Source organism: Panthera uncia, assembly GCF_023721935.1.
Source record: "Panthera uncia isolate 11264 chromosome C1 unlocalized genomic scaffold, Puncia_PCG_1.0 HiC_scaffold_4, whole genome shotgun sequence".
In the NCBI taxonomy this organism is placed as follows: domain Eukaryota; kingdom Metazoa; phylum Chordata; class Mammalia; order Carnivora; family Felidae; genus Panthera; species Panthera uncia.
In genome coordinates this window covers 41,049,301-41,063,991 of record NW_026057585.1, presented here as the reverse complement: position 1 = coordinate 41,063,991, position 14,691 = coordinate 41,049,301, and the positions used below count along the sequence as shown (strand labels likewise).

At 40.5% G+C, this 14,691-nt stretch overlaps 1 protein-coding gene across 1 annotated transcript in view; it reads left to right on the top strand.

Moving 5' to 3' along the window:
- The window catches only part of AK5 (adenylate kinase 5), a 260,907-nt gene that overhangs the window by 134,291 nt on the left and 111,925 nt on the right, over positions 1-14,691 (top strand). The window contains exon 8 of the mRNA XM_049616985.1: positions 6,107-6,183. Within this exon, the coding sequence (XP_049472942.1) occupies positions 6,107-6,183 (77 nt within the window). The remainder of the gene's footprint in view (positions 1-6,106; positions 6,184-14,691) is intronic.

Genomic DNA, 14,691 nt, shown 5'->3' with positions numbered 1-14,691 from the left:
CCCAGTTGAACAGGTCATGTCCATGGCCACTGCTCTGTGAATTTTCAGCCCCCAGGTTTTGTCCCTGTACTCTTCCCTATTCCCTGGACCCTCTTTGCCGAGTCTCAGCTGCCCCACAGACCCCATATCACCTCCATGTGAATGGCTTTCCATTCTCCTTTAAAATTTTTCAAATCAAAATTCTTGTTTTTTAAGTTTATTTATTTTGAAAGAGAGAGAGACAGTGCGAGCAGGGGAGGGGCAGAGGGACAGGGAGAGAGAGAATCCCAGGTCTGTGCTAACAGCGCAGAACCAGACACGGGGCTCAATGTCACAAACCATGAGATCGTGACCTGAGCTGAGATCAAGAGTTGGACCCTTAACCAGCTGAACCACCCACGTGCCACTTAAGTAAAAATTCTATACATTTAAGATGTGCAACATGATGATTTGGCATGGATATGCACAGAGAAGTGACTACTACAGTTAAGCTAATTAATGTATCTTCTCTTCACATAGTTAACCATTTTCCTGTGTGTAATGGGAACACCCAAAATACATTCTCTTAGCAAATTTCCAGTACTTAATACAGTGTTATTAACTATAGTCATCATGCTATCAACATTACATCCCTAGGCTTATTCATCTTACATATCAGCAATTTTGTACCATTTGGCCAAAATCTCCCCATTTCCTCCACCTTCATGCCATGGTAACTGCTGCTCCACTCTCTGCTTCAATGTATTTGACTTTTTTAGATTCCACGTATAAGTGAGATCATGCAGTTTTTCTCTTTTAAGGGAGCCAGGCAAAATTGTCCCTGTCCTCACAGCCCACGCCAATCATCATTCCTCAGGGACACCTTGGGAGTGCAGTCCCTGTTCTTTATCCCCACTCTAGTTGGCAGGGCTTTGTCATTCCTTGCCGGCCTCTTACCTCACCCCTGAATCCTGTTGCTGCCATGGGGATCCTGACAGAATGCAGCTCTGACCACCCTGGCTCCCTGACACAACAATACAAACAAAACAAAGCAAAACCTTCAATGACTTCCCTGTAGGCTGAGCACCAGTGTCCTTAGCATGACAGATATACCCATAGCTTTGCTGTAGTGGCCTTCCTCCTGCCCTAGCACTGCCTCCCCCATACCCCTCCAGCTTCCTCCAGTCCCTAGAATGTCTCAAACACTTTCCTGCCTCTGGCCATTTGCACTGGTTGCTTGGTATCCCTTCCCCCATGTGCATCCCCTCTCCTCTCTCACCCCCTAGCCCCTCCTTCACCCTACTTTGCATCACAGTTTAAATGTGATTTTCCTCTGGAGGTATTCTCAGCCCCCATCCCAGACCCGTTTAGACCCTGGCATAATCCCCTAATCTTTTCCTGCAGGCTGTTTATCACAATTATGATTATATAATCATGTATATGATTGTTTGCTACAATTCTGTTCCCCTGGGGCACCTGGGTGGCTCAGTCAGTTAAGCGTCTGACGTTGGTTCAGGTCATGATCTCACAGTTCGTGGGTTCAAGACTCGCATCAGGCTCTCTGCTGTCAGTGCAGAGCCCTCTTCAGATCCTCTGTCCCCCTCTCTCCCCTCCCCTGCTCTCTCTCTCTCTCTCTCTCTCAAAAATAAAAATAAAACAAAAAAATTCTATTTCCTTTATTAGAGTGCAAGACTGTGTGTGGATGGAGAGTATGTGTGTTTGTTTGATACCCAGTGTGCATCTCATAGGAGACGGCACAGAAGTGCTTTTTCAACTGGCTGATCACCTCGGCTGGGCTACTCGTCTAAGTGTGTGGACTCACAGCCACACCACGTTTTCTCTGACTCCAGAGCAGAGTGAGCATTTGCTTGCCTCCATGCCGTAGAATGCCGTTCCCCAGACCTGTGCACCCCATCTGCAGCCTCTCCTCGTCCCTAGAGTCCTCCATTCGTACTCTGGCAGAGCCATTCAGAGGCATCACCCAATCCCCGTGGACCTCAGATTCCTTACCTGTAACAAGGGGATAATAAGAGCGCTACCTCAGGATCCTTGTGAAGAGCAAATGGTTTACATGGATAACAGTGTGTGGCTGTCACATTGAAAAGGCTATATATGAGTTAGTGTCTTTGCTGAGGGGTTGAGGCATCACAGGAAGAGACCACATCTTATTCAACACATTTCCCCATTTTCCTAGGTCCACTTTTAATCTCTTTGCCCTCTCTCTTTTCCTTCCTCCCCGGCCTCTGTTCATGGAGTAACTGGAAAATCACCCCTGCGCTTCTCACCCAGAACAGTCCCAACACCATATCCCATGAGGAGCTCACTGTCTAGTCACAAATACCGTCAGGATATTTTTCCAAAGAAATGCAATGCTCTTCAAAGGAATGCTAACGGAAACTGTTACTAACACATTCCACGCCTGTTAGAATGAGAGCTGGGCTCTTGGTGCCTGACGCCTGAGGCGTTTAGAAGGAATTGAATGTGTGTAGAGTGAATGGAGATCAAGATCTGCAAAAGCAAAATGTAAATGTCCTTTTACTCATTTTTCAGTCATTCAGCATGCATGTATCACATGCGTAGAATTTCTAAATTCTGTTCTTAAATGTAGAGATGAAATACAACCCCACCTAAAGCTGCTTACAGTCTTGCAGGAGAGACAGGACAAGGGAGAAGACTGCTTTCCTCAGAGGGGGTGGGTGATGAGTTAGAGGAGCTCTATCTACAGATGCCCCTCACTGCACAAGAAGTGCTGCCTTGCAGGGACACCCCTTTATTTGGGATTCAGAGTGGGAGGGGGACCTTCCTAAAACTTCAGATTGAAGATCCTCTAGGAGCAGAGAAGTCTGTAACATTGCCCCAGAAAGCAATGTGGATAGCCTTCTGGTTCATCTTCGGCCAGTTTGTATCATCTTCCGTCTTAAATGTAGGGAGACAACCTGCAAATCATCTTTCTGAGGACCATTCTACATCTGAAACTGGTGACACTGAGAGTTCCCTGTGGGATTCTCTTTCAGCTCTGTATCTATAGAAAGAATATTTTTAAATCTGAAAGAAATTGAGAAATTCAAACTAAGGGGGAGTAAAAGCCATACTGTCACTTTTTCAGAATGCACTGATTTTGCTGTCCTTTTTGAGTAACAAGATCATTGCAGGTGTTTTATGTGTTAAATTGTCCAATGAAAGAAGGCAAAAATGTGTAATATGTCTATATTTACCTCTCTCTTTTGTATGTCAAACCTTAGACTATTATTAAAGGTCCCATTTTGAACAAGCCAAGCAACCAATGCTAAAAAAGGAAAAGAAAAAGAAAGAAAGAAAGGGGAAAAAAAGCTATTCAATCATTATCTGAGTGGATAATGACATCCATTGTCTATCGCTTCCTATGATTTACTAGTACTGTTGCCAAGAGCAACATGTCAAGAAATTCCATCTCTTAATGATACAATAAAATTTCTGTTAAAAGCATTTTATTAGGAAAGCCAAACTCTTCTTCTTTGTAAGCACAAATTTGTTTTTTTTAAAGAGGTTTTTTTTTTTTCTTTTTTTTCCCCTCGGACAAAGATGTCTTCATTCTACCATTGCCAAAGATAGTTTTCTAATAATCTTGTTCTGGTTACAAATATTCATGTGTCATACCTGTTAACCAGGTTGTCTAAGACCCCTTCACTTTGTACCTTTTTAAAACAGCTGAAAGAAAGGCTTCTAATTGAACAAAATAAATAGGACACAGGAACTAAAGCGTCTATATGTTTAATAAGCCTTTGTGTTCAGATCACATTGCTCATTCCACATGAATCACTCCAAATACAGCTGAGGTGAGGATATCATTTGAATCCAAGTACCTATCACCACTTCTCCATGTGGTGGGTAAGATCCATATTATGGAAATAACGAAAGCTAAATAAAATTGGCATTACCTTTAATGATGCTGTCAATAGCAACCACCCAGCAATGAGCATCGATCGTCACAGGCTGGAGTGACACTCTTTGCTTCCACTTCTGATTCTTCCATTTCTGCAGCCACCTGGTGACACCCCTCATCACTGTTCCTCATTTTCTCAGGATGTAAAAGAGGCAGCCAACTCCTCCACATCCTGTCCTGTAGGGTACTGTAATGAACGATCATATTTGTAAAACCAGTTGGATTGCTCCTGCTTAGCATTTGGAGTGGGAAGGATGTATTGGAAGAAATGGGAGCTACAACTTCTGCCTTTGATCTCCCTCACTTTCAGTAGGACCTAGCCCAAGTTATTTGCCTTCTGCAAAGCTCATTGTTTTCTTTTCTAAAATGAGATGGCAGTATTCTGTGAAATATGGGTTCTAAAACTTCCATGATCTTATATGGAAAAATACACATTTACTTCTGACGTCTTAACTGCCCCACAACACATAAGTGCAAACTGATCTCAAACTGGGCTTCAGAACAGTCAAATATTTTGGCCCTCAGATATACCTTATAACATTTCTTATTTGAAAAATGGTGAAAACACAAAAATAGAAAAATTACATATAACACCACTACTTTTTAAAATGATATATAGGGCACCTGGATGGCTCAGTTGGTTGAGCATCTGGCTTAGGCTCAGGTCATGATCTTGCAGTTCGTGAGTTCAAGCCCCACATCGGGCTGTCTGCTGTCAGCGCAGAGCCGGCTTCAGATCCTCTGTCCTCCTCTCTGTGCCCCTTCCCCACTTGTGCGCTCTGTCTTTCTCACTCTCAAAAATAAGCCTTAAAAAAATAAATAAATAAATAAAAGTATGTATAAAATTTAAGTTTTCATATGGCCCTTCTAGTCTCACTTTGTTAATAGCATTAATAGTGGCATGTAGTCTTCCTGACTCCTTTCGGGCAACTATCTTATTAACGATGACTTGGCAAGGGCTGCCCTCTTGATGTGATGGCATCACCCAGAGGTTGTGCCCTACAAACCTATACAACCGAATGTGGAAACTCCACAATTAGTTACCTTTCCAAAATTCTTTGATGGGTCAAGCATCTCCATTCTGAAAAACTGTCATCCTTTAAAAAAATTGTAAAGATACAAACGCAATAAACAAGGGTGTTATTTGCTTAGTACTTAGACAATATGATAATGGGTCGGTCCTTAGTCAATCTGATAAATAGCAGAGGTAATGATGAGAAGGAAAAGGAAGAGAAGAGATGAGAAAAGACTGTGTGAGGACATACATTGAATCACTCTTTGGAAAAAAGTATGAAAGCAGCATCTCTCAAATGGCCCATATCTGAGAAGCACGTGAGATGCTTGATGTTTTTGTAAAAATCCGTCTTCATTAAAAATAACTCATTGTGTCTTCTGACCAAGAATTATTTGGCAAGGGCAAGTTTACCAGGATATGTGGAGTGGTTTACTTCTTCATAGGGATGTATAGCATTTAATGAACAGCACTGGATTCTGTCTTTGTGGCTAGTTAGGTGCTATGTATTTCCCAGCAGAAAACAGTCACTAAACAAGGATGATAAATCAGTTTTGCTTCAGGAGCCCCATTATGAAAATTACCGGTTTAAGTCTGAGCCTTGAGGATTAATGCCCTTGGGGAGGGGCAGGGGAGAAGCTCTCTGTTAACACATTAAGTTAACAAGATTTTTCTCATCATTAAGGACTCAAGTGACCCAAAGGCTGGAGGAAAAACTTGTCAGGTTTTCATGGAGTGAGCAAACTCAGCCCCACTTATTACTGGAACTCCCTTGCTATACCCACTCTGTACTTTGCTCATCATTCCTTCTATCTCATTTACTACTACACAGCCATAAACCACTTCTCCTCCTGGACCATCTTTACTCACCTTCAAAGTAAAGGCTTATAGATTAATTCCTTGTGATTATTTTTTACCTCCATCATCACCTCCACTACTAGTCAGAATTGGCTCTTTATTTTGGTTTCTGAACCTTGCTGTTGACAAATCAGTCTCCTCCACAAGACTGTCTTATTCTCAAGAGTGGAAATGGTGTCTAGAGGATCTACATTTTTTATCTGGAGCCTAAACATGGTGCCCAGCAGAAGGGAAGTGTCTAAAAATGTTTGTGACTTTAATGTACACATAAGAACAGAAACCTAGTGGGAGATAGTTTGCTTTACAAACATACACAGACAACCTCCATCAGGTAAACTTCTCTTTTCAAATCCTAGGTTCGAGTGACCTTGATCCTTCGATGATGTTGGACACAGGAGAGACCATTGATACAGGTTCTGATTATGAAGATCAGGTAATTAAAATCTAAAAATATCTCTTTATTTTAAATGGTTTTAAATTTAAATTTTAGCCTTTGTAAATGTTTTATGAAAATTAGAATTCTAAATCATTTTTCAAGTGTTTACAGATAACTAATACCATATTTCATGATAAATCACACTAACCTATAGCTTTTGTCCACAAACTTTGGCCTTTCAGCCTTCCCTTCCCGACAGTTCCAAAACAGCAATTAATTAAGGAAAGGTTTGTAGTTAAAGTTACATGAGATGGAAATGAGGTTGTATAAGGTTCTCTTGTCCAAGAATTTGTCTGTGTCTCTATCCCTTTCCAGTAATGAACTAACAGTATTTACTGAGTATCAGCTACAGGTTCAGGGTTCTGCTTTTCTATTTCTAACCTTTGAAAAGGACTAATGACCAAGGACAACACAACCAAGAAGTCAATTATATTTTCTATTTTAATAAAACTAGAGAAATTTATCTGGGTCATTTTCCTCTCAGCAGAACTCTCCCCACTGCTGTATTTTAATAATCCAAAATAGTTGGGCAAATGCTCCGACTCTCTAATTAGGCTTTTTGTTTAAAAAAAGGATAATGTCTGAAAATTCCTTCTACCGCTCATCAGTGTTGCTCTGTGATGGCTGAAAGCCAAGTGAATGTGTTCCCAAGGGTTTTTTTCTCCCATCTTCAACTAATATATGTCACAAATAAAGCATATCTAACCAGTGTCCAAATGTAATGGCTGGCTACACATTTCATATTCATATTCAGAAGCTATTTTCATGAGCATTGGGTTTCTTCTTTTATATCACAAAGCAAGGAGAAAATATTGAAAGTGATATAATAAGTACTATGTATTTATACTATTTTTTAACATTTATTGACATTTAATATATATTAAACATTGTGCTGAGTTCCTTAGTTTTATTATGTCACTAATTACTTACAACATCTCTAGGATATGGGGATTATTATCTTCATTTTATAGATAAAGAAAATTAAGACTCAAAGAGCAAGTTGCCCACCATTACAAAAATAGTTTCACAGTGGGGAAGTGAACTTAGGGCACATTTCCTCACATCTGTACCAGACTGCCTCCTAACTCAGCCTCCAAATACAGGCCATTCAGTGGTACATTTTAGGAGCCTTTTCAGTTGCCAGCCCCTAAGACTCTATCAGAGGCAGATTCTAAACACCACTATTGAAGATGAGCTCATGATCCAAAATTACAGGCTGGATGAAGAAATGAACCATTACAAGATATCCAGCTGATTTAAAAATGGAAGGTTTCACACCCCTCAAGAACTAGAGAGAACAGGAAAGTCTGAAAGAATTTTTAATATAGGAATACTTAAAATATTCAAGAAGATAAAAGGAAGAAACCATGAAACGAGTACAAGAGAGAATGGGAAGGAAGAGGCAGGAAGGAAAAGGAAAGAAATAGAAATTCTAAGTACAAAAAATATTGTCATTGAAATAAAAACCTAGTTAACAGGTTGAATAGCAGACAAAACATAGCTGAAAAGAGACCTAAGGACAGAGCTGAGGAAATTGCCTTAGAATAAAACAGAAAGCTAAATAGTTGTCAAATGTAAGAAAGAACTTAGGAGACACTGAGGATAGAATGGTAGGGCCAACATATTCAAAAAAGAGTTCCAGGAAAAAATGGGAGAGGATGGAACAGGGGCTCCCTTTTAGTTACCATTTTATTTTATTATTTAAACAGATAATAGTTGAGAATTTTACAGAGATGAGAAATGACACAAATTCCAAGATTGAAGGAACACATCCAGTTCTGAGCAAGATAAAAAAAAAAAGATACAAAAAAAACACCTCTTCACCTCATCATTTAGTCACTCAACAAATACTAATTGAACGCCTAATATATGCCAGGTATTGTTTAGATAACTGAAATATGTAATTGTATAAAATAGGCAAGAAGCTTATATTCTAGTACAGAAGACGGATGCTAAACGTCAACATGATAAGTTAGTAAATTCTCCAGATGTCGGAAGTGGTAAATTCTATGAGAAAATAAGTAGAACAAGGTGAGAGGGTCAGGAATGCTGGGGTTGGGAACAGATTATAGTTTTAAGTAGGATGGCCTCATTAAAGAGGTGTGATCTGACAGAAACCTGGCATATAATGTAAAACATCAGAACACAGAAGACAAAAATAGAATATTAAAAACAAAAAGGCATTGGGGCGCCTGGGTGGTGCAGTCGGTTAAGCGTCCGACTTCAGCCAGGTCACGATCTCGCGGTCCGTGAGTTCGAGCCCCGCGTCAGGCTCTGGGCTGATGGCTCGGAGCCTGGAGCCTGTTTCCGATTCTGTGTCTCCCTCTCTCTCTGCCCCTCCCCAGTTCATGCTCTGTCTCTCTCTGTCCCAAAAATAAATAAAAAACGTTGAAAAAAAAACAAAAAAAAAAAAAACAAAAAGGCATTACCTATCAAGGAACAGAAATTTTGGTGGTAGCAGATTAAATAAAGCAAGAGCTTGCATTTTTTGAGCATCTGTTATAAGCCAGACACTGTGTTTTATGATTATTTACATGCATTGTTGTCAATCCTTAAATAACTCAAGAAGGTAGCTCCTTTTATCCCCAATTTACAACAGAGGACATTGAACCTCATAGAAGTTAAGACACTTCCCAAGACTGCACAGCTAGCAAGCTGCAGAGCTGGGAAACAAACTTTGATTAGCCAGAATCTAGTTTTTACTTTTACCATTCCAAATAAAGCCATTGTCAAGGTCATTGGTGATCTTTGTCAATTCCAGTTAACACTTTTTAGTTAACTTTCTTGACCTTTGCTGCGTGTTATTCACCAAACTTTTACTATAAAGGGTAGTAAATACCTTAGGCTTTGTGAGCCATATGGTCTCTGTTGCAATTATTCAAAGTCCACATTGTTGTGAAAAGCAGTCATAACAACACGTAAACAAATGAGTTTGGCTGTGTTCCAGTAAAGCTTTATTTACTGATACTGAAATTTGAATTCCATGTACTCCTCCTGTGATTTATTTCAACTATTTAAAAATGTAAAACCCAAAACTGAGAGCCTATACACAAACAAGCAGCACAGTGGATTTGACCTGCAGGCTATAGTTTGCTGACCCCAGGGGTAAATCATCTTCACATTCTTGACATTCTCCTCTCTCCCTTAGATTCTAACACTTCTAAATTATTTACACTGTTCTAAGTGCTTCACATTTATTACCTCATTTTATCCTCAATGACGAGTTAGATATTATTGTTATATTTTATTTAAATATATTTTATTTAAAACATATTTTTTGTTACTTATTATTACTATTATAGTGTTATTCCAATAAGGAAACTGAGGCACAGAGAAATTAAACAGTTTATTCAAGGTCACATAGCTGGCAAGAGGTAAAGACAGAATTCAAACATAGCCATCTGACTCCAGAGCCAGGATCAGGAAAGGTAGGCTGGGCTCTGCTATGGTAACAAATAAAACTCAAAATCTGAGTACTTTCCAGGGTTCTTGTACATAGAACCTCCAAAGGGATCATGGATGGGAAGGCAAAGAGCCTGAGGAAGATGGACCAGCTCTTAATTGCACATTAGCTTCTCCCACGTTCTTCAGGTGTTCCCCAGTCACTGGCCCTCCCTACATCCAGGGAGGCTGGGAAATGGAGCTTTCTTGTGCCTCCAGGAAAGGAGGGATGAGTTTGGTGGACACTGAGTCAGCCTTGGCCACAGATCTCTCGCCCTACTCTGTGTTCACTCTCTCGGTGCTCCTCCTACATATTGGTCCACTTGTTCTTGGTTTTCTTGCTGACCTGCTCTCTGTTGGTCCTTTACTTAAATGTGGGTGTTCCCCAGCATCCATAGCCCTTTGGATCCTCACTGAACATGTTGTCCTTTAAAAAGCTCAGCCATAGCCATGATTTCCACTTCACCCAGAGTTCCCAGGTGAGCTCCTGTTGCATATGTCTGCCTGCTAAACAGTGCTGGTTGGATCTCCCATGTGCATCTCAAACTCAACACATCCAAAACCAAACTCCCCATCTTCCCCCACAAAATCTGCTCACCCTTCTGTTTTCCCTATTTCTGTTAATGATACCTCCATCCTGCCAGCTGCCCAAGCCAGAAACAGGATGTCTTCATAGCCTCCTTCCTTTTTCTCCCCCTCTTCATCAGTTTGTTCAAGAAGCCAGTCAGTTCTCCTGTGCAGAAATCTCTCCTTCCCTCTCCAGTCCCACTGCCGCTGCCCTGGTTTGCACCCTGGGCCTTCCTCCATGGGATCACAGAGACAGTCTCCAACCAGTCTCCCTGCCCCAGCCTCCTGTGGCACACAACATAATCATCTTGCTGAAAAGCAAAGCCAGTCACGGCATTCTGCTTCTTAAAAACCTTTTTGCCTCCTCATTGATGTCATAATGAAATTGGAAACTCTTATCATAATACATGGGAACCTTCAAATCAAAATCTGAACCCCTGCATTCCTCCCAAAATCATCCCTTGCCAGTCACCAAAACACACTGAATGCTCCAGCTACACCAAGCCATTTTCCATTCCTCCAAGTGGCTTGTGATTTGCACAGTCCTTTTCCTCTCTATAGAAGCTTCTACCACCCATCATGCCTATTCCAGATAACCCAGTCATGCACCATCAGGACCAAGTTTCTTCTCAAAGAAGCCCTTAGCTCATTACATGTTCAGTTCACCTTCTTGGGGAGCCCATGAGACCCTGTGTTGTAATATTCTGTGGCATGACAGGGAGTGCGTTCTGCTCTGGGTGTCCTCAATGCCTGCCACCAGCCTAGCATGTAGTATGTCCCCAATAAAAGTCCATTTTTTTAAAGCCCATAAAATGACTTCTAGTTCTTCTTTATATGTGATTTTTGATAACTTGCTAACTCTTGCTAACTTTTTTTGTATCAATTTTTAATTTACATTCTAGTTAACATATAGCGTAATATTGGTTTCAGACATAGAATTTAGTGATTTATCATTTACATATAACACTCAGTGCCATCACAAGTGCCCTCCTTAATGCCCATCACCCATTTAGCCCCTCCCCCATCCACCTCCCCTCCATCAACCCACAGTTTGTTCTCTATAGTGAAAAGTCTCTTATGGTTTGTTTCCCTCTTTTATTTTCCCTCATCCTCTATGTTTATCTGTTTTCTTTCTTAGATTCCACATATGAGTGAAATCATAGGATATTTGTCTTTCTCTGACCTATTTTGCTTAGCATAATACACTCTAGCTCCATCCATGTTGTTGCAAACGGCAAGATTTCATTTGTGGCTAAGTAATATTCCATTGTGTATGTGTGTGTGTGTGTGTGTGTGTGTGTGTGTGTGTGTATAACATCTCCTTTATCCATTAATCAGTCGATGAACATTTGGGTTCTTTCCATAATTTGGCTATTGTTGATAGCACTGCTATAAACATTGGGGTGCATGTGCCCCTTTGAATCAGTTATGTTTGTATCCTTTGGGTAAATACCTACTCGTGCAACTGTTGGGTCACAGGGTAGTTTTATTTTTAACTTTTTGAGGAACCTTTATACTGTTTTCCAGAGTGGCTGCACCAGTTTGCATTCCCACCAACAGTGAAAGAGGGTTCCCCTTTCCCTACATCTTCACCAACACCTGTTGTTTCCTATGTTGTTAATTTTAGCCATTCTGATAGGTGCGAGGTGGTATCTCATGGTTTTGATTTATATTTCCCTGGTGATGAGTGATACTGAGCATCTTTTCATGTGTCTGTTAGCTATCTGAATGCCTTCTTTGGAAAAATGTCTATTTATGTCTTCTGACCATTTCTTTCTTTTTTTTTAAGGTTTATTTATTTATTTTTAGCCTCAGTGGCTCAGTCGGTTGGGCATCTAGATGACTTTGGCTCAGGTCACGATCTTGTGGTTCCTGGGTTTAAGCCCTGCATTGGGTGCTGTGCTGACAGCTGGGAGCCTGGAGCCTGCTTCAGATTCTGTGTCTCCTTCTCTCTCTGCCCCTCCCCTGCTCATGCCCTGTCTCTCTGTCTCTCTCTCAAAAATAAATACACATTTTAAAAATTTTATTTATTTTGAGACAGAGAGAGAACACAAGTGAGGGAGGGGCCGAGAGAGAGGGTGAGAGAGAGAATCCCAAGCAGGCTCCACACAGGCAGAGCCCAGTGCAGGGCTCGAACTCACAAACTATAAGATCGTGACCATAGTCAGACATTTAACTGACTGAGCCACCCAGGCTCTCCTTCTGCCATTTCTTAACTGGATTACTATTTGTGTGTGTATGGATGCTTGATAACTCTTTTGAGCCTGGGTTTCCTTCTCCAGAAAATGATGATAACTCCACTTGGAAGTACTGTTGGGAGATGTAGACAGTACAGGGGACCTTGTACAGAACAAATACTGCATAAATGTAAGCCCTTCCCCAGCCCAACTCAGACTGAACTTTTTAGGAATCACTGCCTTTCTGTAGCTGACAGAGGCCCCCATTTCCTCAGCTAAGGGAATGCTAATTGAGCACTTCTGGTTTTCAGTCTGGCATGTAGGAACTTTATCATAACCAGTGTTTCTTAACAACAAGTAATAAGCTGAACAAACTGAAAATTCAACAGTTCTTCTTAAATATCTCAGAGAAGTAGGTCACAAGACAAACCACTGCACCCAAAATTGGAGAGACAGACAGAGTCAAAGAATCACAGCTTACCAGAATAGAAACCCACAAGCAAGAACCTCACCAGGAGCCAGTGCCTGTGTAGGTAGGAAACCCTACACTGTACTTGGCAAATTGCAGGAGGCTCAGTGTGGGCAAGTGTGAGAGTTCAAAACTCCAGGGGGGGGCCAGGCATAGAGGTCCCCACGCTTCTGTGAGTTTTACTTCCACAAGCTCTACCAGGCCCTCACAGTGAATATCAGAGAAAAATCCTTTATTGCTTCTGGCAAGGGGAAGGGGCACGGAACCATTTTGAAATACACTGGAGCGCTCTGTTTTTAACAAGGCCTGCTCCCAGGAGAAACTATTTTGCCAGAACCTAACCTGCTGTGGTTTTATCAGAGCCTACTCTACCTGGGAGAACAAAAATACCCAACTCCAGCCCCCTCTAGCTATCCTGTTCCGCCTAAGGGGGGAAGATCCTGAGATACACTGGTGAAGTTCGCAGTCCAGGGGGTCTCCAAAAGACTGACATAACCATAGGACAGTATGTGTTTCACAGAATGGTTCCTCTGCCCCCACACCTTACCACTGCGTTACTAAAAGTTTATTTATTGCAGTTTCTTTTACCTAGTACATAATGTCCACCTTTCAACAAAAAACTAGAAGGCATCCTAAAAGGCAAAAACAGATTTCAAAAACATGAGAACAAGAGTAATATATGGCAGGATTACTGGACTTACAGGAACAGGAATTTTATTAAAAATATTATTAATATGTTGAGGGCTTAAATGGAAAAAGTAGACAACATGCAAGAACAGGTAACATGCAAGGTAACGTAAGCAAAGAGATGGAAATCCTAAGAAAGAAACAAAAAGAAATGCTAGGAATCAAAAACACTAGAACAGAAATGAGGACTGCATTTACTAGGCTCATTAGTAAACTAGACATGGCTGAGGAAAAAATATCTGAGCTTGAGGATACGAAAACAGAAGCTTCTAAAACTGAAAAGGCAAAGAGATAGAAAAAACCCAGAAAACAAAAAACATAATAGAACATTCAAGAACTATGAGACAATTACAAAAGGTGAAATATACAAATATATTGAAACTGCAAAAAAAGTCAAAGATTAAAGAAAAAAATCTTGAAAAAGGCGTGAGGAAAAATACTCCTAACCCATGGAGAAGCAAAGATAAGAAATACATTCTATATCTACAATGGAGTATTACTTGGCAATCAAAAATAATGAAATCTTGCCATTTTCAACTACGTGGATGGAACTGGAGGGTATTATGCCAAGTGAAATTAGTCAGTCAGAGAAAGACAAATATCATGTGACTTCACTCATACGAGGACTTTAAGAGGCAAAACAGATGAACATAAGGGAAGGGAAACAAAAAGAATATAAAAACAGGGAAAGGGACAAAACAGAAGAGACTCATAAATATGGAGAACAAACTGAGGGTTACTGGAGGGATTGTGGGAGGGGGGATGAACTAAAGGGGTAAGGGGCACTAAGGAATCTACTCCTGAAATCATTGTTGCACTATATGCTAACTAATTTGGATGTAAATTTTTAAAAATAAAAAATAAAATTAAAAAAAAAAATTTTTAAGAGAAAATGTTCACTGCTAAGTAAAAAAGGGGTGCTAATTAAAACAATGATATATAACTTCTGCTTCTAGACAAGATGGATTACAGAAAACATATTTATCCTTCTAGCTTAACCATCTAAAAGCTTGGACAAAATATATAAAGCAACAATTTTCAATGTACAAGTATAAAGCACAGCATAGAGATCGCTAAGAGAAGGAAAACAAATAAGATGAGCATTATGATTTTCCCCAGATTGCTACTTGGAAAGAACAGGGAGGAGTAACATGAAGTCCAGCA